General features: G+C 37.3%; 1 protein-coding gene across 14 annotated transcripts in view; it reads right to left on the reverse strand.

Annotated features, from left to right (window-relative positions):
- The window catches only part of MPDZ (multiple PDZ domain crumbs cell polarity complex component), a 92,380-nt gene that overhangs the window by 43,940 nt on the left and 25,381 nt on the right, over positions 1–23,059 (reverse strand). For 13 of the 14 annotated variants that reach the window (XM_061367943.1, XM_061367941.1, XM_061367938.1 and 10 more), the window contains exons 9-20: positions 21,090–21,204; positions 19,334–19,422; positions 17,445–17,640; positions 16,041–16,130; positions 14,191–14,270; positions 13,335–13,481; positions 11,991–12,158; positions 10,859–11,044; positions 7,947–8,156; positions 6,155–6,271; positions 3,703–3,861; positions 767–1,048 (exon numbers count right to left, since the gene is read on the reverse strand). In XM_061367943.1, the coding sequence (XP_061223927.1) occupies positions 767–1,048; positions 3,703–3,861; positions 6,155–6,271; positions 7,947–8,156; positions 10,859–11,044; positions 11,991–12,158; positions 13,335–13,481; positions 14,191–14,270; positions 16,041–16,130; positions 17,445–17,640; positions 19,334–19,422; positions 21,090–21,204 (1,839 nt within the window). The remainder of the gene's footprint in view (positions 1–766; positions 1,049–3,702; positions 3,862–6,154; positions 6,272–7,946; positions 8,157–10,858; positions 11,045–11,990; positions 12,159–13,334; positions 13,482–14,190; positions 14,271–16,040; positions 16,131–17,444; positions 17,641–19,333; positions 19,423–21,089; positions 21,205–23,059) is intronic. The other variant, XM_061367937.1, reaches the window with a different exon arrangement.

Here is a 23,059-nt window from a genome sequence, read left to right on the forward strand (position 1 = left end):
ATGCCTTATGCAGACACTGGAAAAGTCAGTCCACCAAAGATCAAACTGACATACATATTTGATGTTTTCATGCAGGTCATACAGTACATCTACCGTAAGATATGCTTTTAATTTAAGGACTTCAGTAACACTCTTGAAATTAGCGGGCTGAATTCAGGAGCTCACAGACTTGTTTCCCACAAATGCCTGACAATCTAGCAGTACTAAAATAACAACTGTTGCAACAAACTGCAGCTCTTTAAAGAGTTTCTTAGTAAGTCACTGAACAGAAGAAAAAGAAACATGTCACAGTGACTGTCATATAAAGGAATATTATGTTTGCACACTGTGGTGTCAGAGGCCAGCTTGTGAGCTGAACCACACAGGCTTGCACAAACATCAGGATACAGGTTGTTACACCACTCCCCCTTGGCTTCCTAAGCCTGGTTTACAGCCATGCACCCACTCTTCTGCAGAGGCTAACAGGGAATATGTTCAAAGGGCACACGGTTGTCCAAGAGAGTTTACTGCTGTAAGGTATCCGCAGACTTTTATATACCTCTGTGCTGACACTCTAAGAGATTACTATCTAGACACCACAGATTATCTCCTGTTTTGGAAAGTTACAAATCTGATGTGAGCTATGACATCTAATGTACATTTATAATGAAAGAACTATACATGGTTGTTGGCCAGTGTTAATTCCTGGAGGAGATACTATGATGTAATATGGCCTTTACATAGATTTTTTTTTTTAGTGACTATTAAAAAAAAAAAAAATCTTTACTTTTCCAGTGGGATCAAGCTGCATGGTAGTAGCAAGGCCTGTACTTAGTGCAATTTCTGATGTTTTCTGAGATCCAGTCCATGTTGCTGTGTTTTCACTTTCATTTTGGTTGGCACCCGAAACATTCAGAGGCAGAAGATCCTTTTTAGTAAAACCAGTGGCAGTTTCCAGGCTATTCCCTGCTACAGACTTTTGCTCTTTCTGATTCAGATCCATGTTGTATAGATTCTTGTCAGACACATGGAAATCGGCTGCAGCATTTGAACATTCCTCTCCAACAGACTATTAAACACAGGGGGCAATGAACAATCAACATTACTTTGTAATATCATTACAAACTACATTTCATGGTAAAATCTTAAACAGAAAATAATCACACAGAATTTAAACATATCTGTTGTAACATGAAGCATTTTACTATAACATTTACTTGCTTCCTTGGCCAATTTCTTTTTTTAAAATACCAAAAATCAGTGAAAATAGGTTACTGCAAAGGCCAAATTCTTATTTAATACTCATCAATAGCTCTCCACTAACAAAAAGCTGCATTACTAGGATTAAGTTCACTACACAAAATTTGTTTTGACTTTCAAGATTTCAAGGTCCTGCATGTCAAATATTTTAAGAGATTTTAATAACCACAACCTACTGGAAAAAAAATAAAAATCTTCAAATATTCTCTAGCTGAGCTTTCAAATTAAGTAATTTTAAAAACATGTAAGCCAATAGATATTAGAAGGATATATTACAGACTTAGACACTGTACCAATACTAGGGATTTTTGTATCTATATTAGGGATTCTTCTCTGAAATGTAGTAAATGTAATCACAAGACTGTCTACCTCTATCTGTCTTGGTTGTTATCCACTGGTCCTATTAATTCTTCTATCACCTTTCCAAAAAGTGGAAAAAACATGTCTCCCAGGATTTTGGGATATTTTGCAACATTTTCTATCAAAGGCATTAGAATTAATTTTTCTCATCTTTCATAAAGTGCATACATGCTTGTTATGTCCCCAGACAATCATGAGAAACCTTACCTGCAAGTAAGTGGTTTAAGTAACATCTGAGAAGATTATTGAGCAAAGCCTAAATACAACTAATCCACATGATACAATGAATGACATAATGTCCTACCTTTTGGAAAACAAAACATCAGAACTGTTATTTATTCTGTAAGGTTTCAAAGACAGCTGGGACATATACTCTTAAGTCTGGTGTGTATCCATTTCCACAACAATGAAAACAAGAACAAAGCGAGGTGTCCCTGCCCATGGCAGGAGGGTTGGAACTTGATGATCTTAAGGTCCTTTCCAACCCTAACTATTCTATGATTCTATAATTCCCAATATTTATTCCACATGCCACATATACATATTAAAGTTGCAGCATATGCCCATATTAATTTTTGTTTCTCTTAAAGAAAAGGCAATGCTGTAATTCTTGAAGACAAACATGACTTCAGGAATTTGTAACTGTAGCAACATGCAGCCTCATTAAAGAATTTGCATCACTTAGACTTCAAGTTTTTTCATCACTTATTTCAAAAGTGACACCAAAGGCATTCAGAACCTGTCAACTGCCCTGAGGTCAGAAATAGCTGAAATGCCCCTGCATTCCTCATCGCATTTTTGCAGTACTTCATTTGCTTCAGAAGTCTTCTTTAATGAACAGATTTACTTGCCACATTTACTTTTTAAAGTAATTCATAACCACAGAGTATAAAATGTTACCCAGTGAGAACGTAATACTTCATACTGGTGAACAGAGAGGAACACTGAAAAGTCAGGAGCATAATCCTTAAAAAAACATGAGAACTGAAGCCATTTTTAAGTCAATGCTGAAAATAACTTAAGACTTTCTAGAGCCTCAGCATGACATATAATGTAAATCCAGCCTCTATCTCATAAAATGCTTCTCAGCATGCAAAATGCATAATCCATTTAAGTAACAATTACAGAGCTAAACAAAGCAATCTGTCCCACTGGCACAGCAGAGATGTGCTCTTCTGTGGATTAGGAGAAACCATTAGAAGATGAATTTAGCTTTCCAACCAGAGCTTTAGAACGACTGAACATATTCCAGAAGGATAAAGGGAGCTACTGAAGTTCAAGTGTGGCAGAAGAAGCAGCAGCTATTGTATTCCAAGACCACAGACTGCAAACACTGGAAGAAACCCCTACAATGCCTTCATAAGATGACTGCTAGGAGAAATTACTTGGAAACTTCTGGATCAAAAGAAAACAAATCTATATATTGTCAAGACTGTAAAGAAAAAAGAGCATGGAAAGCCATCAAGAATCATTAAACACCAACTCTGATACAAACAAGTCATTATGGGTATGTGACTAAAAGAAAAAAGATGCTGATCTCAATATTCTTAAAGAACTTACCTTCCTTTACTTCCTTTAAATAAATATTAACAATCAGTGATTTGAAATATATGGATTGATTTTTAATTACAGTAACTGTATGAACATTTCATTCCAGAATACAGTAAATGAATTGGTAAACTTATCAACTATGAAGCATAAAAGCAAAGCTTAAGATAAAAACTTACTCTTGCTCTTTATACCTACAATACTGTAGAATGATGCAGCTATTTTGTGTTACCACTGTTTGCTATGCTTTTAGGTAATAACAATTAAGTTTTTGTAGCAGACTGCTCACCACAGCTTTAACACTACAATCATCTCACCACACTTTATCTGGCTATAGAAAACAAAAATACAAGCTTTCAACCTTCTGGCTGTCCCCCTCTTCAACACAGACATCTGTCTGTCTAAAAGACACCAGCTATACCATAAAGAAAACTACTTTAATTTGGTAACAAATAGTGCAGTTTGAACCAGGATGATATAAAACATATCTAATAATACAGGCTTTTCATACTTATAATCAACGTTTTTTATCAATAAAAGCATCCTCCTTTTTACCTTGGGAGTTGACAGTGGAAGACAGAAGGTGTAGTTCTGCTCACCGCTACAGGCACTGCCATGAACAGCTATCATTGAAGCCTGGAACACGTCACTCTCTAGAGAATACTGTGATTCAAAGGTGGACTCATCCACTAGATCTGCCTCACTGGAGTCCACCTAACAATAAAAGCAATTCAATCAGCCAGGCTGTTACCTTCACACAACATAAGCCCTGGACACATGCACCTCAGCCACTACACAGACTTGACACTTTCCTTGTATTTCTTTATCCCCCTCCACGTTTTACACTGAAGTTTTACTTGCACAGCACAGTAGGAAAGATTTCTGCTTCCCATTACAATTTGTGTTACTGCATCTTCAGAGGTTGCAAAGAATATCTGAAGTGAGTCTCAACTGGAATGAGTCGCGGGGCTAAGGCAGGCTCATGACTGCTAATAGAAGTATGAGGTGTTGGGAGAATTCTGCTGTGCTTCCTGACATCAACATTTTGACTTCTTTAGGGCTTTTGTTTCTTTCTTTCTAATTTAATTTTACAAGAATTAGCACTGAAAAAATTATGAGCTTCAATTAGAGCCACCTGTAAGGAGCATCGCCTCCACCTAACTTCACAGGTTCAGTTCCTTTTAAAAGGGTACAAAAAAAAAAATATTCTGGAAACTGTGATGCTTTCCAATACATTTATGAGGGGAAAAAAAAAAGACATTATTTTTATGATTTCCAAAATATTTTAAATTTGACAGCAAGACTAATATGGACACTGCTCCTGTCTTACAAGACAAATATAATTTTAAAAAGACATGGACATGAGCAGTACTTTTTGTGTGCCTCTGTGGTGAATCATACTATGAATTCTGTATGTCAGATTCACAGCACAATCACATTCAGAGTCTACAGTGATTGAACTTGCTGATTCTTTTCTGGAGTACAAATGATCCATTTTTTAATTGTCTCAACCTTAAAACCTTAACAACTAATTAAAACCGCTACTTTGGTGTAACTTACTCTCAGCTCATCTTCTGGAAAATGCAGACTATTGTTTCCGAATGTATGCTCTAAAAAAGGGATTGTAAAAAACTGGGACAGACCTGTAGAATCTGAGGGCAGATTTATCTATGAAAAACAGTATTTCATGAGTGCACTCTGCAAACATCTTCAATTTGGTGACTGCACATTCATTTTCATATTTTGCACATTTAATTAGTTTACAGAGTTGAAAATCTAACATTATCTGCCATATATTTTCATTGTTCTTTCACAATTTCAATTTTTTGTATAGATCATAGAAGTAAAATTTCCGAATACTTAACTTTTAATCTGATCTTTTCAACACATTTTTAATAAAAGGATATTTACAATGTAAAACCTAGCTTATTCATACTTCTTCTGAATGAACAGAAGAAGGCAAACACTACTCTCTAACTACTGTACCAAGGTAACAAACTGCAGAAGAAATAGGCTGTTTTGTTTAAAAACAAGCTACTAAAACCAGATTGTCATTTTGCAAATGTGAAAAAATAGCAAACATCCTGGAAGCTGCAACTCAGAGATTTTTGCCTTATAAGGATCCATTTCAGATTTTTTGTAGGGTTGTGTTTTTTTTCTGCTTAGTTGTTCTGGTGTTCAGTAGAAACTGCTTCCTACCCATGTTCCTGAAAAATGAGAGCCAAGTAACTTCAATATCAAATTCAGATTGGTAGAAATAACCATGAGAAGACATTCTCAGAATACTTACTCTCAGAATATTTTTTTTTTTATATTCTGGTTTGGGGTTTGTCTGGTTGGTTAGGGTTTTGTTTTTTTGTAGAGTTGTGTTTTCCTTGCCTTTTTCATCTGCGTTCTTATTGATAACTTCTGGGCTATATAAGGCACTGAATGCTCAGGTAAGCTGAATTGTTAGCACAAGTGAACACCTTTTGACCTTGCAAATCTCACAATTACTGATTGATGCTGAAGCCTAAATAACATTAGAAGGAAGCACTGGCAGCTTTTGAAGATATGCAGGATTCCTTGTAAGGCTGGCTTACATGCAAAAAAAAAAAAAAGAGTTCCAAAAACTTTTCAATGTAGAGAAGTGAAGCATTATGCTATACAGGCAAAAAGATTTATTTATTAAATAAGCACATGAACATTTCCCTACAAAAGGTGTGATTTTCAAAAGGACACTGACTGCATGCAAGGAAAAGTGAATAACCATGCACTTTTGAAAATCTCAGCAAAATACTTCCTTCTTTTCCAGCAACTAACATATCACAGGCCAGATTCACAGCTCATGCAAACAGCAAAAATCTCCAGATGCCAGTTTCTAGCAATTCAGGTTCCATCTCAGCTACAGTGGATGAGTAATGTGGTGACAGTAAACACTAAAAATAAGCACGAGCAGTGACAAAGCAACCCCTTTTGTTACAAAATGCAAAGACTTAAGAAATCTTCAGTAAGTTGGGCAACTAACCAGAGCCAGCTCAGCATGGAAGAGGGCTGCATCAGCTGGCCCCTCCTCCTCAAGTGACTGGGCAGCGTAGAAAAAGCAATCTTCCTTAGCAGAGACATAGCCCTCCTCTGGTGAAAGCTGCAGAAAGAACGAAGCTCTGAGTTGGCTGAGTGGCCAGGACACAAGACGTGCACAGTGCGTTTTGTGTTGCAGTTCAGTGAGGCAAATGAATTTTAAATGGAGCAAAGAGTTCATTTGAATTAATCACAGCATTAGGCAGGTAAAGCAACACCTTTTTTTTTCCAATTTGTCTGAACTGATTCAGCTTCACATCTCATTTTACGCCCCCACATAAAAAAAAAGGATTGTCCAGCTATACCACACAGCTCACAGCTTATTCAAAACTCATTTTCAGTTTCTGCTCTTACTAAATATATACCAAAACTGCCACCAGGGAAAGAGCCTAATAGCTGAGGCCTTTACAACCTTGCAGCTGCAGAGTAATCTTATCAGAAGGCAAGGAGACTGAATCGTAGAATCATTCATGTTGGAAAGGACCTTTCAAAGGTCTAGTCCAACCTCCTCCGGTGAGCAGGGACATCTTCAACTAGATCAGGTTGCCCAGAACCACATCCAGCCTGAATTTTCCCTCTTTTAGCTTAAAACCATCACTTGCCTGTCACAATAAGCCCTGCTAAAAGTCTCCCCCATCTTTCTTACAGGCCCCTTTTAAATACTGAAAGGCCACAATCAGGTACCCCCTTAGTGTTCTCTTCTCCAGGCTGAACAACCCCAACTCTCTCAGCCTTTGCTCATAGGTGAGGTGCTCCAGCCCCTGATCATTTTTTTGTGCCTCTTCTCTGGACCCTCTCCAACAGGTCCACACCTTTCCTGTACAGAGGACTCGAGCTGGATACAGTTCTGCAGCTGGGGTCTCAGCAGAGGGGCAGAATCACCTCCCAGGAGCTGCTGGTCACTGAATCCACAATCTGTATTTTAAGACTGTATCTGCTAGGTAGAACAGACTCAAAAGGACAAAACTCAATTCTGACTGTATACCAGTAGTTTTTCAACATAAGTTGATGTTTGGTGTCTTTATCCAGTACTACAAAGAAGCCAGTGATTATTCAATCAAAGAAGCCAGTGATTAAGCATAATACATGGAATACTGAAGTGCAAAAGCTGCATGTTTACAAACTGCTAAAAATAGAAACAAAACCATCACGCACTTTCTCTTTTAGAGTGACATCTCAAGTATATGTCCTGGTTTCAGCTGTAACAGTTATTTTTTTCTCCTTTCTAGTAGCTGGTGTGGAGGAAGGGCACAAGAAACTGGGAGGAAGCAGAGACAGGACATGTGACCCAAACTAGCCAAAGGGGTATTCTTAAGATGCCATTCTACTGATTTTAATTTAACACACTAGGAATACTAGTCCACTGGCATCCTTACTGGCTTATCCAGGCAAATCACATAAAAATGATTTTACATCACCATCTCACACAGAGAATCCTGTAAAGTGTACAATATTATGCCTGGCAATTTTCTGCCCTGAAAGACTGTGCTGGTAGAAAGATGCTTTGCCATTTTCTCAGCTACAAGATGGGTCTGCTGGGTCCTGCAATCACTGCACTAGTCATACACTACACAGGCCAGTCCTACATGCAAGGAGACATAGGAACATGTTAAAGACAGCTTTCGGGCGTTTTGAGACACCCAGCTGTACTCCAAAGCCTACAGAGTGTTTGCAGATGTCAGGATCATCATGCACCAGGGTAGTGAAGAAAAGTACCCATTCAATTCCCAAATCCTTACAGGTAGTGGTTTGGCAACTCCTATTTTAACTGTTCCTGTTGGGGCTCCTTTCAGTGCTTGTACTGCTTCCTCCAAGGTCCCATTTTCCAAGTTGGTATCGTTGACAAACATAAGCCGATCTCCAGGAAGAAGTCTGCCATCTTGCTCAGCCACTCCCCCAGGAACTAATGAGCGAATCACAATTACGGTGTTCGCTGGATCAACAGGATCCTAATTAAAAGAAGAAAAACATTTAATTTTATTTACACTTTTGAAAATTTAATTTTTATGTTGAGCTTTTATTGATCCAACAAAGAAATCGGAGCTCTGCTTCAGAGGAAACCTCAGCAGGAACATACCCTGCTGTCCATACTGCCCACACATTTATACCCACCTATTTTTAATTCTTAAATGTAAAAATTGTGACTCCTTTCTAAGTGATGTCCCATAATGTATCTCCAGCATAAAATACTGCTAAATTGCAGAGTGCTATTTGCACTGTAATGAGTAATTACACACCAAAAATTCAAGTACTTGCTACTTCAGTGAACTTATTGCAGACTTCATCCTCCCTTACACGCAGTGGTCTGGGAACACACCTGGGCAGTGCAGACCTGGGCAAGTTAACATATGCACTCTGGTGGAAGATGGTGTTTTATTTTCAGTAACTCTTATACTCCATGGCACCCAATTTTACTCAGCTGAGAAAGTACTTTCTAAGAGGCAGGTCCTTATGAATGTCTCATCAAATGATTTACAGGACACGGGAATATACCAATACAGCACTAATCAACAGGACACAACAAAGTGGTGTTTGCTTTTAAAGAAGAAAACTGCTTTGAAGCCCCCATCCTCCAATGCACTGATTTATATAAAAGTGCTAACATCAAACAGTAGTAACAGGAACATGAGATTCTGTAATAACAATTATCAGAGGTGCTCACATTTGCATCATGCCTATAGAATTACATTCACAAGGAGCATTATTATATGTTAATACTCCCAACACATGGTAATTCACTTGTGTACATGCACATTTAAAAACAGAAATGTAATAATGTACCAGCTTTACTGATAACAAAAGAAAAACAAACATCTGCAAACTGACATGCAGCTGTAGTAAGTTTCTGTACCAAAATGCACATCTGAAAGTATGCACATCATCAAGGCAGCACTGTAAATCACAGGAACGGAAGACTGTTAAAAGCTAGTGTGAGAGAGAATCACAGACAGAGGGAGGGACACCGAGAAGATGCTTAACACTTCATGGCAGTTAATGCAGGAAGAAGAGTGCCATGGAGTAATAAAACTAGCATTGATGGAGATAGTGCTTAAGCCTGAACACTGACATCTTCCTCACTACTTTAACAAGTATTTATGTTGTCACTTTAGATGATACTGCACAACACATTTTTTAAAAGAAAAAAAAAAAAATCACCTCTGTATTTTATGCAATAGCCTTCCCTGGGGTAAGAAATTATGTAGACTTTCCTACAGACCTGCCATTTTATAAAACATGAGGAACATATTAGTAGGAACATAACTGTCCTTAACTTTAATCACTGTTCATTGAAAATTAATCGAAAATTTGATTGAAACAGCAAAATAGAAAGATGAATCTCACTGCAATCTTATCTTCCTCGGTCTCAGATGAAAGCAGAAACTTCACAGAAATGCTTTAACCACATGTCAAAAGAAAGACCATAGGACAAATCACAAATATTGTAACACCAAAAAAAAGGTAAGTTTCAGAAATCTGACTAGAGCTGTAGGATATGATTAAACTCCCCTTTGCAAAATATATTCAACAATTTAAGGTATTTCCCACAACCCTTCAGTATTACCATCCACAAACAAAATTCAGTAGACAAAGACCATTTGTGTCAATGATTCAGAAGAGGCTGAAGAAAACATACACCACTTTGTGCTGACGTGGACTGCAAATACTTAGGCTCAGCTATGGTGTCTCACTCCAGAGCACCTTAAGTAACACATTAAAAAGTAATCACTGTTTCATAAAACAGATAATTGACTATGCCTGAATCCTTCAGATTATTGAACTACTCTGCTCTTCACTTTTATCAGTGTGCAAATACAAAATACTGTTGAGGCATAAACCATGCTCTGCAGGCATAATTTTTACCCTGAAGTGACCTCCAGATGCAAATGAATGCATCCTTAGGAACTAGATCCAGCAGAAACCTGGAAGGGGACCAGATCCTACAGCACCACTAAACAGCAAAAGCCTATGCTGACCACAAGAGGAATTACTTAAAGTCAGAATAAAAATTACCCACTGTGACAACTAGGAACAGAAGGATCCTAACAAGCATCATGACCAAACTCAGGCTGGGGACAGGCACTTAGGTTCATTGAGATACACCAAGAATCACAGCTTGAGATACTCAGGAATTCTGAAGTCAAACACAAAATGAATGGGGGCATTTAGGCATGTCCTGCACAGACAGCAGCTAAGCAAGGGATTTCAGAATCACAGTTCTGGATTTTAGTAAATCCTGTTTTAAGCACCTAAGTCCTTTATTGGATCTTGCCCTAAGTACTTCGCTGCAGCTGCAAAATACATGACTAAATGCCTGAATATCCTGACTACATCATTCATTGCCTCTGGGGCACTAGAAGATTAGCTTTCTGAAGACCCTAGTATATTAACAGATTATCTGTTTTTCTGGACCAGAATTACCATTATCATTACAATCTGTAGTCTTGACACAGTAAGAAATATATGTAATATATAGCTAGTTGGATGCCAATAGTGCCAGATAGTACAGTGATACCAATAGTGATAACCATTTAGCTTTACTGTATTGCTTGGTTTCCATTAATGTTTACCCTTAAAATAAGTACTTCAATCATACTGCAGGATCCAATCCAAAGTATTCTGAACTGCAACAAGAAAGGAGTGCAAAAGTTACCTGGTAGTCCAATATGCTAAATCCAAGTCCTGCACTCCCTTTCTCCAGCTCAATGTGCTGCACTTCTGCTTCCCACATTGCCAAAGAAGAGCTTTGCACCTCTTCCATTCTCTGACCCTCGTCAGCTATTTCCAAAGCTGTTCCCTCTGTGTCAGAGGAGCCAATGAATCCAAGGTCTACGTGAGCCTAAGAAAAAGTGAATGTTCACCAATAAAATACAAATCTTTGTGAATCTGCAGAGACAAAACTCTGTTTTCTCAATAAACAAGATAAAAACTAAGTGATGCATCTCTAAACACAGAAAGTACTCAGCAGAATTAACAAACAAATTTGATAAACACAAAATTCATATGTTCTTGTTACAAAACAGCTATGCTACAAATACATGAAAGTACTCACTGGAAAAATATTTACAAAATGGTATTTCTGTCAAACTAAAAACTTCAGAAAACTTCATTAGTATATGTATTCAAATATATAAGAAATATCTACCATTATACAGTATGTCTAAAAATATGCCTTGCTTTTAATATAACAGTTTTGACAAGAGTCAGAACTTTTTAAAAAGAAAACACACACACACACATACATACACACACGTATGTTCTTCACTTGCTTTCACAGAAAAGCATAGCATTTCTAAACTGAATTTGATGCCTTGTCCAGAACACAGGATTAACTGTGTCTGTTTTCATACAAATGTTATTGCTTTGTATACTATACTACAGGCCATACTGACATGCTTAATACTTCATGCTGCCCAGAGATCGGGACTTATGAGTGGCAGACATGTTTCTGCCAGTGAATGCACATACAGTTCTGACAAACACAAACCCCAAAAGTTCAAAACCAGACTGAATATATTCATATTCTAAAGAACTCACAGTGCAGTGTGCCATACTCCCATGGCCCACCTACACAACAGAAGCTAAGTACTTAGACATAGATAGACCTGCATCTAGTATTTCTCCCCATGGCCTACCATGAATGACTGGTGGCCTAAAGTACAGCTGATGAACATAATTTGCCTCATTCGATTTATCTGGTTGTAAGTCTAATCTCGTACAAGAACTTGATGAGATTTTTCTCAAGGAAACAGTCATCCACCCAGTGATATTTTAAGATAAAATACCTTTTCTGTGAGCTGAACGTCAGACAGACTTAGATTCTCCAGTACTTCTGGAAGAGTGATGGGGGAAGTTACCGGACGACAGCACACCATTGTCACCTTAACAGGCAATTCTTTCAAGATATTGACTACATCCTTGTGGTTTTCTCCGAGCAAAGATATCTCATTCACCTCAATAAATAAAGAACACATAGTGTATAGAAGTACACAGTCTTTAGAAGCACACTGAACAAAAATGGGCAAAAAAAAAAATCTACCTCATTAATCACCTCATTTAAAAGAAATAAAACACAACAAAAACCCATTCTAACAGACATTGTCAACCCCTAATTTCTCCTCAGTTTGGTGCTCAGAATTAGCCACAAGGTAAATCTCGAACTGAATGGATAGCCTCATAAATTGCATGACACCACCCTACAAACACCCATACTTTGTCCCTTCATTTTTCTTGCATTCATGTGAAACAAATTCTGATTTTACCTCTAATAAAATTATTTTGAAAAGCAAACAAGTGTTTAGTCCTGTCCTGGTTTCGCCTGGAACAGAGTTAATGTTCTTCCTAGTAGCTGGTGCAGTGCTGCGTTTTGGCTTTAGTCTGAGAACAATGTTAGTAGCACACCAATGTTTTAGTTCTTGCTCAGTAGTGCTTACCCTGATCAGAAATTTTTCAGTCTCTCATGCTCTGCCAGTGAGGAAGGGCACAAGAAGCTGGGAGGAAGCAGAGCCAGGACACCTGACCCAAACTAGCCAAAGGGGTATTCCATACCACAGCACATCATGCCCAGTATATATACTGGGGGAGTTACACGGAAGGGTAAACCGCTGCTCCGGTAGGGCTGGGTATCAGTCCCCAGGTGGTTGGCAATTGTATTGTGCATTGCTGCTGTTTGTTGATTTGGGTTTTTTAGTTCTCTCTTTTTGTGATTTTCATTATTAAAATTACATTGTTCTTACCTCTACCCACAGGTTTTATGTATTTCAAGTTCTTCTCCCCATTCCACTGAGGGGATGGGGAGTGAGCAAGCAGCTGTGTGGTATTCAGTTGCCAGCTGGGGTTAAGCCATGACAAGTTCCTACACTGTATAGGGATATTCCAATTAAATCTTAATGCTTTTGCTAGGTATAAATTTTTGGTAACCTTGAACTATCTTAAAATCAGCTATCAGCTCAGAAATGCATGTAAGTGTATGCATTCACACAGATATACATAAACACATACAAAATGACTGCTAAAGCTAGTAGGTAGTTCGGTACGCTACATTCCCAAAGCTGTAACTTGTGAGAAGCAAGTGACTGCTCAAAAACCTTTCTGAATCCAGACTAAGATACAGTAGTACTTTTTCTTACTTCCAGCAGCTCATCTCCACTGAACAGCTTGCCGCTTCGTCCAACTGGCCCCTCTGGTAAGATAGATCTGATGAAATGATGTCCCACTGTAGCTTCAAGGCTTATCCCTAACCCACTGCTTTCACTATATTTGTTAACTACAGCCACCTAAAAAAATTAAGTAATTGTTACTTCTGATGTATTTACAGTCATACCTATTACTTTCTGTTTCAATTTACATAAAATGAGGTAAATATTCCAGAAATGAGAAACCAGAAATACTGTCATGTGTAATGGAGGCAGGTAAAAATTGAAATTTCGATCACATATCACTTCAACATAAATAAAGGGCAATTGCATATGACAACAATAAATCTAAAAATACATACATTTGCAGAGACTACAGTTCTGGTATATAATTTTGACGTAAAGTCCTAAACTCAGATACTGCTTTTCAATTGTATCTGTAGCAAACGTCTTATGCACTATTTAAATCACTACATCAAGCATTTTATTCAATATGCAGAACGGGTAGGACATTTCAACTTTGGTTAACAAAGGAAGCTTCAAAATTCACCTTAAGTATTACTTTTTTCTCTAGTACACACTTATCGTCTTGAAACTAGGAAGTCTGTGAAGCAATACTCATAGAAACAGTAATTTAAGAAGCCTGCAATTATTTTCCTAATATCAATAAAGAAAAAAAAAATCTTGACTGTATTAAAAATTCATAATCAAAATAAAATCAACAGATTAAGAAGATGTATGATTTTTATAAATAAAATAATAAATACAATACAAACACATTTCTATGTTAGCAACATAATAAGTGGGCAGATCAAAGGGTGTTTAATAATAGTAATCAAAGTTTACCTACCACTATTTCATAATTCGAACCCATAATCCTCTGCCACTTTGCCTTTGTAGCTGCTTCTTCTGTAGTAGTTAGCTGGAAATCTAAAAGTTATGTCTGAGATTACTGTGACAAAAAATAAAATGTTCTGTATATATCCATAAAACTGATAAAGTATATGAACCATGCAAGACTACACAACCATTCCCATGATGTCAGAGCTGTTCTAAATATGACCAAAAACTTGGCATGTTTTTTCTTACCAGGCTTAGCTTTTTCAGAGGAAAAACTTGCAAAATAGCATTAAATCCAAAACCTAACTATTTTGAAGGACATGAAGTTCAGTCAAAAGGGTTGGTATGCATGGCTGGGAAGAAAGGACGTGTATTTAAACTAGCCTCAGTGTTTAGTGAATATAATTCAACTTTACAAGATAAGGGGCACAAAACACACGAAGAAGCTACATGCATGCCCCAGGCATCTGTTAAACCAGGCCGTATGCAGGCTGATCAGATTGATTCAGGGAAATGGCTGAAATACTTACATATGGGGTCCTGCATACTGATCCTTTTGGAAGACTCTGCATTTTGCAGAGAGTATCCAAGGAAAGCTTTAAAAAAAATCGGGGGGGGAGGGGGGGGGGTTGCGGGAGGGTGTCATTTTCAAAACTATGAGCACAACTGTAAAAGATATTTTTGAAACTGTAGGCCCTAGAGGGCAGTGAGAGAATGCAAGTCCTAGGTTGTTTTTTTTTTTGTTAGATTCACATACTTGTACACAAACTATGAGAAATAATTCTAATTGCTAAAGACCAACAATAAAATTGGAAGGCAACATGGGGAGAAAAGTAATGATGTTGTGAAAAATACAGGGACAGACTACACAGAAAACTGCAGCAACTCTTAACTTGATCGAAAGTTTATCTGCAAGCTGAAAAAAAAACAGAATACTTTCCTCCTGCTCCTTTTCCCCTCATTCACAGTTGTTCAGATTCTAGGACAGGAAACAATAAGACACAGTATCTAGACACAACATCCAGCAAACACAGCACTATAGGATACTATATATGACAGGCTAAGGGAGGTGGGCCTGTTCATCCTGGAGAAGAGAAGACTCAGGCGAGACCTTAGAGCAACCTTCCAGTACCTGAAGAGGCTGACAGGAAATCTAGAGAGAGACTTTTACAACAGTCTGTAGTGACAGGACAAGGGGAATGGCTTTAAACAGAAAGAGAATACATCTAGATTAGACTTTAGAAATAAATTCTTCACTATGAGACAGGTGAGGCACCGGCACAGGTTGCCCAGAGAAGATGTGGATGTCCCATCCCTAGCAGTGTTCAGGTTCAGGCTGGACTGGGCTTTGAGCAACGTGGTCTCCTGGAAGAAGACCTGGCCCATGACAGGGGAGTTCGAAGTATATGATTTTTAAGATTCCTTACAACTCCAAGCATTCTATGATTCTAAATACATACAAAGTGAGGATTTTGTGAAAAGGAAGATTTATCAGAAGAGGCATGAGTCCTGGAACTGCAGATGGGCAGCTGTAGGCAGTTGGAAAGATAAGGTATACTGGGGAATGAGGAGGGAAAAAGGTTAACACACAGCTAGACTAAAAAGAATAAAAGTTCAAAACTGACTATAAAGGGACCTGGGCATGCAGCAAAAACAGAATACTGCTTGTGACATTTCTGGCACATACAGTAGTCAATAATCTTACAGCACTCATGTACATGCACATATGTATGATTACTTTCACTTTCTGGCTGTACCTCAGCTATGCAGCACAAAGATGGAAAGGCACACAAACACCTGATCTTTGTGTAAACACACCCACATGCATCTTCACAGAAAAAATCTTAAAACATTGAGAACCTGTTTCCTGTTGTTTCACATCCTCTCCAGTATTTACTACACTGGCACTGCATGGCAGGGATGGGGATCCCTGTTCTGTTTCACTGTTACCTGGAAAAAAAGGAAAAAGCCTTTTCAGTTATTTTATGAGTTGTAATATCGATCAAGCTCACAGGAATGCCTCAGGGCACTGACCCTCCCACTGTATTTCAGAGCATCCATGTTTGGCAAATGGAATCTGGCATGAGGGGCCAAGAAAAAATATGCCACGTTTTAAAGACATTTTGTCTTCTGTTAATGCTTTGCTTTCTCCAGTGGATTTTTCAATTAATCAAGAAAAAAAAAGTGCAACTATCAGTAGCTGCATCTCTATGACTGTAAGTACAAGAAAACATTTATATAACACTCTTCAGCACTCCAGTACTTTTTTATTTTTCCCTTCCTCTTTTTTCCTTTATGCAAGCTGACACTGAAAAATGAAAATCCTACAAACTTGGACAACTTTACAGCTGACAGACTTTTTACTTGTAGAAAGCCTCTCCTACCACAGTGTGTTCTGTTAGGTACATTGCTGGCTGTCAGCTGTCTTGATTACCTCTAGGATAGAGAAGCAGCACTTTCTGAGCGTTTCCTCTGCAATTTTTGCTAAAGGTGGGAATGAGAAGATGCCGTACATATAACATACTACTGGGTCTTTTAAAATCCTGTGCAAAATGGGGATTGTGACTCACTCCACAAACTGCCATATATTTCTGCTAACATCAACCTATATATAACACAGGTAACTGAAAAACGTCTGCGCATCCAGCCTCTGTGCAGATATTCTGTTCAAACACTGACTTTAAAGATCTGACATACACACTTCAAGACATGCACAGTTTAAAATTAGGCTCCACTAATCTCAGCAGCAGCAAACTTAATATTGGTCATTTGCTTCTGAACTTTGCGCGTATAAAATAGTTAATGCCCTATCAGATTATTAATAACCTCTAGATGTAGGCCACTCCTCTCATACCTTCAGCTTGCGAAACTGACACCACAGTGAAAGGAACTCAGACTTGCTTTCGCTGATTGTGGAAGGTATCTCTGCTTGTTCTTGAATTCAGCTCTCACCCTTGAGCACAAATAAACCACCCACTGCCTCCTCACCATTTGAAGATTTGCAGGATCAAAGTCTTGAAGCAATTCATCCAGAAATGCAATGCAGTGCAGAGATTTCAATGCTCACTTTGAAAATGTAGCAAATAATACCACTGTGTCTAAAAGATTAATGAAACCATAGTAGACCAAATTCTCCCCTCAAGTACAACAGCTCTGTCATCAGTAATAGCAACCCCGAATGAATCTGGCCCATTTTATTTCCAGTTTGCAATTGAGAAGGAAAGTGTTTCAAGACAACTTTAAAGCAAAGCCAGTTTTAATTACCTTTGGCTGTGCTACTATCCATTGTTTGGAACAGTAAGTCCTTTTCAACAGCAGCACTGAAGTCCTCCTGGGGCTGAATATGATTTTCCTGCTTAAGCCCTCTTCTGATCAAAGTGAGCCGAACTGTTTGTCCTGTGTGCCGCAAAACGTCAACTGCTTGCTGGTTAGTAAACCCCTGCAGATTTGTTCCATCCACCTGCAGGATTAAGCAGCTTTTCAGCCTGCAACACGACCCAGAAAAAAAACCCACAACAAACCAACATCCAGGCGACAATAATATGGTGACCTCTCAGTCTGTTAGCCTGTGCACAAAGCAAACAGAGGGACAAGAACAAAAACCTGGAAGACTTAAAACACTGGATACAGTAAGCACTTTCACTGGACTACCCCACAGCTAAATAACAACTAGTACTACAACAAAGTGGGGAAAAGTCCTCTGGGCGCTCACCACAGCGGGGGCCAGGAGCCGGGAATTGGGAGAGGATGAAGCACATGCTGTGCACGGCACATTGTGCAGCTTGCCTGCTTGACTGCTTTAGCCATCCCCAACTCCAAGGACAAAATACTGGGTGAATAAACCAACACAGCCATGGCTGGGAGAGCTGGGGAGGGGAGAGTGAGGGAAGACACATCCATCTGCTGTGGCAGGAAAAAACAGAGAGCACAGCCATTCTGAGGCCAAGTAATCGCAGACACAGTGAAGCCTCACACTGTGAAATCCACCCTCCTAATGAAACACTGCCTCAGCCAACCAGATGTAATCTCTGTAAATCTCTGGTCCACCATTTTAATTCTTTGAAGACAGAAATTTAGTAGTTTGAAGCTACCACATTATCTCTAATTTTTTTTTTTTCTGAAACTCAAGATTTTTGCATTGCTTGATTTCATCCCATTATCGCTGATAGACACCACTTTTTTTTCTCCTTCTCCATGAAAACTTCATGTTATCCTATTCTTTCCCTGTCTCACCCACCCTCCCCAGTACCTTTATTTCTGAAAAAAATTATAATACATTTCTTGACTGCTGTAGTTGTTTCAGCGTATCTATGAAACACACAGATTCCATTATTTTAATTCCTCCTGCATGAAGAATTACTTCCTTTGGACCCTAACCATTTTGTTGCTCTTCTCTGAACTTCTTGCAACTCTGGTGCTTGTCTAAATATTACATAATTAAGAAGGAGGTTATTTAATTTTTCCACCACAATTAAGCAAACCATATTTTAAAAGTATTCATTATTCTGTTGTCTGAGGTCATTCAAATATCTTTTCTCCTTCTGCATCTGCAGTAGGAAGAAGAAATCAGAATTTGGAACATGCAATTTTAGCCATTTATACTCCGCATTCAAATCCTTATAAAAGCCATATATACTTTCACATACAAAAATGCAGGCATATTTGTATAATTTGAGAGAGACTGTAAGTTGTTCTTAGTGCTGCTTTTGTATAAATCCAAGGACAGACCTATGACAGCCATGAAAACGTGGTTCCTGCATTCATGAACTGATTTTCACCACACAACTAACGTTTTATGCACGAAAATATTTTCTTCTTTCTCTGAAAATATTTCTCTAAAACTTTAATACCATACTTTAAAAAAAATTTTTGAAAACAATTGCTTAGTTTGAACTAAACTTTGAGTCTTTGCCTTTTGAAACTAAGCAGCCTTAAAGCTCTTACTGATAAGACACACACATGCAATATAGACTTTTTTTAAGAAACACGGGTTTCACATGGGTAGCACAATGCAATCAAATAGTCAACAAAAGGACTCACCATTTCAACAGCAATCCTAAATGTTTTAAACAAGTACCATATAAGCTTTCCTTCACAACTTTAAGAAGTAGAGTTTTGCAGACAAGTGATCTCATTTCTTTCTGTTTACTTACAACTATAATTTGATCTCCCACATGGATTCTGCCATCATGTTCAACAGCACTGCCCTTTGTAATGCTTTTCACAAAAATACCAGAAGGTTCTAGGATTAAAAAACAAGAGAAAAATAAATTAATCAATTTGTTAAGTGACAATTTAAGTAATGTAATAATCTCCAATTAAATCCACAAGCCAAAGGGACAAAAAGAAAGAAAACAGAATCTCCAGTTAAGATAAGGAAAGAATTACAAAGAAGGTATCTGCTTTAAGTAAAATCTATATGTTAGTATTTTCCAAAAGGATTGGACCACATTTTGTTCAAAATCTTACAATGCCAAAATCCCAATTCTTTATGCAAAAGAAGAACTATTCTAACTTATTTTAATCTAAATGTTGAAACCAACATCAACATAAAATGTATCTCTAACTCAGTCAAGATTTAAAACTGCAGGACTGAAAATTTAGTTTGAGTATATTAACCAGGCAAATTCTGTATTTTTTATGTACTTAATAACTGCTTAAGAAAATGCATGATTGAATAACCAAATACAGAAAATAACAATATTTAACTGCTTCAATATGATAAAAGTTAGCACGAACGAGAGTCAAATATGTTTTCCTCTAACAATTATATTCAGCTTAGGAAGAATAAGACTACAAACATGTAAGTCACAAAATTGACAATTTTTTCTGTTTTTTTTCTTAAGCCTTTATTTTCCCACATTTTATTAAGTCATAAAATTAATTGACATGAAAGAATGAGAGGCAAGAATGTTTTCTAATGCAATTACATGCAGCACAATAATTTAAAATCAAAGACTGGTGATACTCCATCACAAAATCAATTAAAATATGCTATCAGATCTACCACGTGTTTAACATGCCTTTCAGATTCAACTGGGTGCTGCTGAAGAGTTGACTTACACAAACTGTGACCATCCTGTCCTATGGATAGATTGTTAAAATTTGTTCCTGCTTCTCAAAGCCAATAAACTATGCCTATAAACTGCCTATAAGATGGGATATATCTATTCACATATTTTTCTAACAATACATTCATGGGCATAAGTCAAACCAACATCTCTTGAGAAATTTACCAACTGTGCCTTCTTAGCAGTACTGCCTTTGCCAAATCCCCCATAATGGGGGCCTAACAGAGTTCTGGATCATTTTTCTGGAAAATGTAGTGGAAATTACAAAGTAAAAATACACAACTGTACACAAACACTGTTGCATTTATTTATTTAAATAAACTTACTTATTGGCTGCAGCAACTGAGGGGTCAACAAGCATTTACTATACCCAGAAGTCACTAAGAAATTCTTGGTCTGCCAGCAGTACTATACACATTGTTTAAAAAATAATAACAATGCCCTCTAAAACTACTTGCAATACTAATGCATTATCATGTAAGAGCTTTTTAAAAATAAAAATGTAATTTTAAAAACCCAGCTAATTTGAATGCAAATGGCTCTATCTATTTTAGCATTGTTTTGCAAAAACATATAAACACAAGGTTTAGCCAAGAATGAATATAAAAACTGATTAAAAAATGCTGAGGTGAGATATTATCATAAAATTGACTGCTCCTAAACTGAATGTCCTTCTCACAAAAGGAAAATAATTCCTCATTCTTTAGAAACCTTAAAAGCTTTTAGATGGCAAAGGTTTTTTTAGAGGTGCTATATCAAAACTAAAATTATGTCTTTGATGTGCATATACCATAGTATGCAGCAGATTGTATAGTAAACTGCAGGAATTAATCCTTACCTGACGATTTGTCTCCAATGTAACCAGCAATAGTTATTCCTAATCCCTGGTTGTTTTTAGTGAGTTCAACGTTAAATTTCTCCCCATCTTCACAGCTATCAACAGAAGCATCTGCCTAATGAGAAAAGAGTGATTAGAAAAAGCTTTTTTCTTCTTTAAAGATCACCACATTCTTTGATACCATTCATGTGTACATTAGACACAAATGTAAAAAAGAAAGCATCAGCTTTGATTCTGCTCTTATTTAGTGTTCCGCAAAGAAACTAAACATAGGTAACATTGCTCATAGTAAGGCTATGCAGGTCATGCCCTGCCCACCTTGCTACCCCGGAATATTACCCTCTAACTTACAAAATCATTATTTGATGATTAAGAAGACTGGTGAAATTTGTACAAACTTAACAACGAATCTTTTCTACAGCAAGTTATGTGAACCATGTTTAAACACTAGAATATGTAGCTTGCAGTCCTTCTGGGACCTTTAGACTGCTGTGTTATTAAAAACAAGAAAAAGAAAAGATCAATATTGTGTTTTATACACTAATCATCAAAATTCCAGTTCAATAACTACAGCTATCTTTTCCTCCACATGCCAAGTTTAAAACATAATAAAAGCTATTACTAGTGACACAATTAGGTTTGATTCTGAAAGACTTAAATATTCTGTTTTAGAAAGTAGCAATTATACCTCCAGCTAGTTAAACAATTACAATCTCTGCTACTATCTACTAAAATACTCTGAATTTCAATAACAAAGAATTTTGGGGGTAATGAATTCATTTACTTATAGTTAATGAAAGCACAATACATACTCAAGTCCCTAAAGTCCCATTTCTACAATATTGCTTCTGTAATAGAACAAAATTTCCAAAACTTAATTTCAGCTTTACAAAAGCTTTTTTTTTTTATGAAATTTTCATCTCTTAGTTATCTGAAACTGTTAACTGCCCACCTCCATAGCTAATGTGTGTGATTATACAATTACATATAAAAGGCTTGAATTTCACTGTATGTATGTATATATGGACATCAATATTCCAGCACACATTTAAAATGGCAATTCATAAATACAGTACAAGTCTATCTAGATCCCGCTCTACTCCTATTTTATTCTGGCTCTTCTGCATGACAAAATAGCAGCTAGTATTTTTTAAAATGCCAATACAGCGGTGAGCCAGATACTAACTAAACCAAATTTGACTAGATGAGTATACATGTGCAAAAAAAAAAAGAAAAAAAAAAAAAGACTTCAGGAGAGCTATGATGCTACTTGACAAAACAGTAGTATTGTTTATCCAATTCTTTATCTGAACAACTCCACCCAAAACAGCAATCAAACATAAGAAAAATAAACTCCTACTGCTTTAACAGCCTCTCTGCTCGATACTAGAGGATTATACTGGCCACAGGTAATACGGCCACATTTCTGCTCCAATTTCTATAACCTCATTAATTTTTACATGATAAGACATCTATGGAGGAAATGATGACAAGCACCCGTTTGGAAAGCCATTCTGCTCTCAATAATATCTTTAAGAGCATTATGAAGTCTTTACTCATCCTGCATTTGCCAGGAAGAAATTAACAAACCAAGTTATTTCTAACATTGTCTTCACTCCAAACCTGCCTTAATGAGGCTTGCAGCACCATCTTGAGCCCTTCAAGAACAAGACTTTGTGCAGGCAGAAACTTAGAATAGCCTGCCTCCAGCCAAGAGAGATGTACCAGGAGCAAAGCATTTAAAACGACGGAAATGGAAAGTAAGGTGGCAAAAAGGTCAAATTTTGCTACCTGGTAGCTTTGAACTATTTCTTTGGCAGAAGAAATCTTACAAATCTTACACCTGCAGACACTGCCTTCAACACTGCATCATATAACCTCAGAAAGGCAAGTAATGAAGAAATTTACACAGACGAAAGTACCAAATTCAGCTTCTTTTTTGAGATTACTGCTTTTCAGATTAATAATAT

This window comes from Neopsephotus bourkii, unplaced genomic scaffold (assembly GCF_033783945.1).
Source record: "Neopsephotus bourkii isolate Nb327-2 ecotype Australia unplaced genomic scaffold, CSIRO-AGI_Nbou_v1 NB_1413, whole genome shotgun sequence".
In the NCBI taxonomy this organism is placed as follows: Eukaryota; Metazoa; Chordata; class Aves; order Psittaciformes; family Psittacidae; genus Neopsephotus; species Neopsephotus bourkii.